Source organism: Schistocerca piceifrons, chromosome X, assembly GCF_021461385.2.
Source record: "Schistocerca piceifrons isolate TAMUIC-IGC-003096 chromosome X, iqSchPice1.1, whole genome shotgun sequence".
In the NCBI taxonomy this organism is placed as follows: Eukaryota; Metazoa; Arthropoda; class Insecta; order Orthoptera; family Acrididae; genus Schistocerca; species Schistocerca piceifrons.
Genome location: NC_060149.1, coordinates 229,239,025 through 229,242,530, shown reverse-complemented (window position 1 = coordinate 229,242,530; position 3,506 = coordinate 229,239,025). Strand labels below are relative to the sequence as shown.

General features: G+C 40.8%; 1 protein-coding gene across 1 annotated transcript; it reads right to left on the bottom strand.

Moving 5' to 3' along the window:
• Positions 1-1,237: 1,237 nt before the first annotated feature.
• Positions 1,238-2,890, bottom strand: LOC124722277 (transcription factor Adf-1-like). The gene is made up of 2 exons (XM_047247463.1): positions 2,758-2,890; positions 1,238-1,791 (listed from the first exon to the last, which is right to left on the bottom strand). The coding sequence occupies exons 1-2, from the start codon at positions 2,888-2,890 to the stop codon at positions 1,238-1,240; spliced, it is 687 nt and encodes a 228-aa protein (XP_047103419.1).
• Between the last annotated feature and the right edge of the window lie 616 nt (positions 2,891-3,506).

Sequence of the window (3,506 nt, the reverse complement as noted above, 5' to 3'; positions counted from 1 at the left end):
GTTCTTGGCCTGTGTAATTACTTCACTGCTAGTTTCCCTGAGTATCTTAAAATGTTGTAACAGTTATAATTGTTGATAATAGGTGTGCAAAGCGCCAATATAGATTTGACCTCTTCAGTCTGATGCGTTAAATGAATAATAATTTATTTCTGCTAAGATAGTAGATTTGCTTCCAGTAGAAATAGATTTCGAGTAAATGATCTGGCCATTCAGGGTAAGGTTGTCTATGGTTCACTTGAATCGATTCAAGCAATTTCCAGGTCGATTCTTTGAATGAAGGTCGGGACACACACGTCCGGGCCGTGTCAGGGCCGAGCGTCGGACGAGTGACGGCCGTACTCCGGTCCGTTCCTGCAGGGGCCACACATGACCGGGGCACGTCCGTGTCTCTGTTGTTCCTTGTAGTGACTCGGACGCGGTGAGCTGTGTTTCTGTTTGTGAAAGCTGTAAAACATATTCACTAATTTTCGTAATAGTGAATTAGGACTTATAGCACTTGCTTTAGACGAAGAGGAAAACGAACGAAGGCAAACAAGAAGAAGAAAATTATGGATCCACAGTGCCTGGAAAACAAGACCAGTACAGGGAGAGTTTCGAACACTATTTTCTCACCTCGTAGATGATGAGACTAAGTTTTATGAATATTTTAGGATGACGCAGTACACCTTCTGTGAACTTTTAAAGAAACTAGAACCAAGGCTGAGAAAAAATGACACGTTCTGGAGAGTATCAGTTTCACCCAAAGAACGACTGGCTGTTTTTTTACGGTAGGTTAAAGAAAAGTACACAGAACACAAATAAATAAGAAGTTTTAAGGACAGCATTTTTATTTTATTACTTTAGTAATTGAAAGATAAATACATAAGTTAGTAAATAATACAGTTAAATTTCTACTACCCTAAGAAAAACAAATGAGGACTATTCAGTGAATTAGTTTCTGAAGCTGATGAGGATGCAGGGGAACTTGGAGGATGATGGCTTTGGTTATTTATATACGAATTGTGCGAATCCCTTTGCAGGTCCAAAAGCTGCTGTGTAGGTTCTGTTGACTCGTTTCCCACAGGTGAAGGATATGGTGTTGAAACAGATTTTGCTGAGGAATTGGAGGATGATGGAGTGAATTGATGGACTGATACGTCATTCATGAGTTGCTTCAGTTCAAAGTCTTGTACAATTGAAAAAATCCTACTTTTAGCTTGATGAAACAGTAGTGGATGCAATGATTTTAGGGCTGGTGCTATACCAGCCAAAAAAGCATCAACTGGGTTTTGTATATCTCTCTGTTTTTCAGCTTTTTTTCTGCCAAAATGTAAGCCATGAGCTGGCTTGATGCAGATTCTTGTGGTTTAACCTCACGCTGAAATTTTCGTTTCAGTGGTGGTTTCATAAACGTGTTCTTCTTTGAAGTGATGGACGAATGAGCTGAGGGCGTCTGGGAATGCCGAGTGCGCTCTATCAAATTCTCTGTTTCACTATCCTGGGTTTTAATGATCCATTCTTCATCTGCAATGTCTTCTTGTGTAGACACTTTTTCGTTTTCAACAATCGACTGCTCCTCTTGGGAATCTGTATTTGATTCTTGTTTATGCTCATTATTGTCTTGCGTGTAAGGAACATTGGAAACTGTTTCTCGTTCTACCATGTAAGGTAGCAGGAACGTTAAGAGATCTTCATACTTGTATTTATGTTGATGAACAGCAGCTTGTCCTGAAACAGTTTTTCTTTTCTGCAAGGTCTTCCTTAGTTGGTCACGAACAGATGCCCATTTTTTTTTGCATTCCTCTATTCCACCTGTAGCAAAAATATTTTAAATCGCGTATTTATATCACAATGTTTAAAATGCTGCAAATATTTTATAGATTATACAGTATTTCTCATCTTATACATTCAATTTTTTCAGGTTCCTTGCTACAGGAGATTCCCTTAAAACTATTTCTTTCAGCTACAGGTTGGGAAAATCCACAGTTGCAGCTATCGTCCATGACACCTCTAGAACAGTTATCGATTTATTGTTAGAAGAGGTGATGCCTGTGCCGAATGAAGAAAAATGGAATGCTATAGCTGAGGAGTTTTATTGCAATAGACGTGGGAGCGTACGGAAAAAACTCTGATGGAGGCATTCTAGTAAATTCAAATCTTGGAAAGTCATTGGAAAACAATACGCTTAGCGTCCCAAAGAGTAAAACTTTACCCGGAACTGATGTTGAACTTCCAATGGTAATTGTAGGCGATGAAGCTTTCCCTCTCAAAACATACTTGATGTGACCATATCCTGGCAGGAACTTAACAAATGACAAGGCTATATTTAATTATCGTTTGAGTCGGGCAAGAAGAATATCCGAAAATGCATTCGGTATATTGCAACAGAAATTTCGAATATTTAGAAGAATCCTTCAGGGAGACCCTAATAACCTTACAATGATTGTGACGGCTGCGTGTGTACTGTACAACTTCATTCGAAAAATGGAAGGTTATAGGGTGCCCAAACAGAGAATGGATCAAACGGAAACTGCTGAGGGATCCGGAAGTTCATCAAATCTTCGAAACCTACCTCGAATTCGTGGGAGATCAACAGATGCTGCATTTCCTGTACGAGAACAACTCAAAAAATTCCTGAACTCTCCACAAGCGACTGTGGAATGGCAAGAACATGTCGCCTTGGCGATATAACGAAGACATAAACCAAACATCTGTTTGTAAAATAAAAAGTAAATAAATATCTTTCGGGTATTAAAACTTGTATAGTTTTTATCTTACCTTTGGCTTGTAGATCTGTTGCAATTGTCTTCCAAACTCTGTCTTTGTACTCGATATTCCTGTAATTTTCACTTCCCTGGTCGTAAAGAACAGGAAACTTACGAACTTCCTCTATTAGTCGTTGCACATCCATGTTTTGTACACAGAACAGTTTTGCGCAGTTGCACAGCTCACAAGACAACCCCACCGTCAGGCCGTGTCCGTCACGTGAAAATTTAAACACGGCGAATCCCGCCCGGCCCGGCCCCGGCCCGTTGACGTTCCCCGTGCACGGCCCGGTCAAGTGGGGCCCGCTGCATTTGTTTTAATGTTGTATTTCGTAGTCCGGGTGACGGCCGATACTCGGACGTGTCTCGGCACGGACACGGTCCTGACATGTGTGTCCCGACCTTGAGACGCACACGAATTTCTTCCCCATCCTTCTCCAACTGAGGAAGTATTTGGTAGATAATCATACCGTCGTCGTTGAGGATTTGAGCCCCAACGTTCCGTTTTGTCTCCATCGTCTTCGTTGTACAAGGATAGTTTCGTTGTTTAGTTAATATCTTTGTTGACCACGCTGTGCAAAACAGAATGATGGACTATTGAACTTCCCTTCTTTCTTCCTACTGCTCTTCTCTCATCGAAAGTTAGTTTTCGTTGTATAATTTATATCTTTGCAAAACCAGAACGCTCCACTTCCACTAGCGAGGAAATAGCTGCAGTGCTAGATGACACGTTACGTGCTGAAATGCTAATTCATGGGAAAC

Coding starts and splice junctions, on each gene's coding strand:
- LOC124722277 (XM_047247463.1), bottom strand. CDS start 2,890: ATGGATGTGCAACGACTAATAGAGGAAGTTCGTAAGTTTCCTGTTCTT. Junction 1,792..2,757: donor AACAGATCTACAAGCCAAAG/GTAAGATAAAAA, acceptor TTTTTGCTACAG/GTGGAATAGAGGAATGCAAA.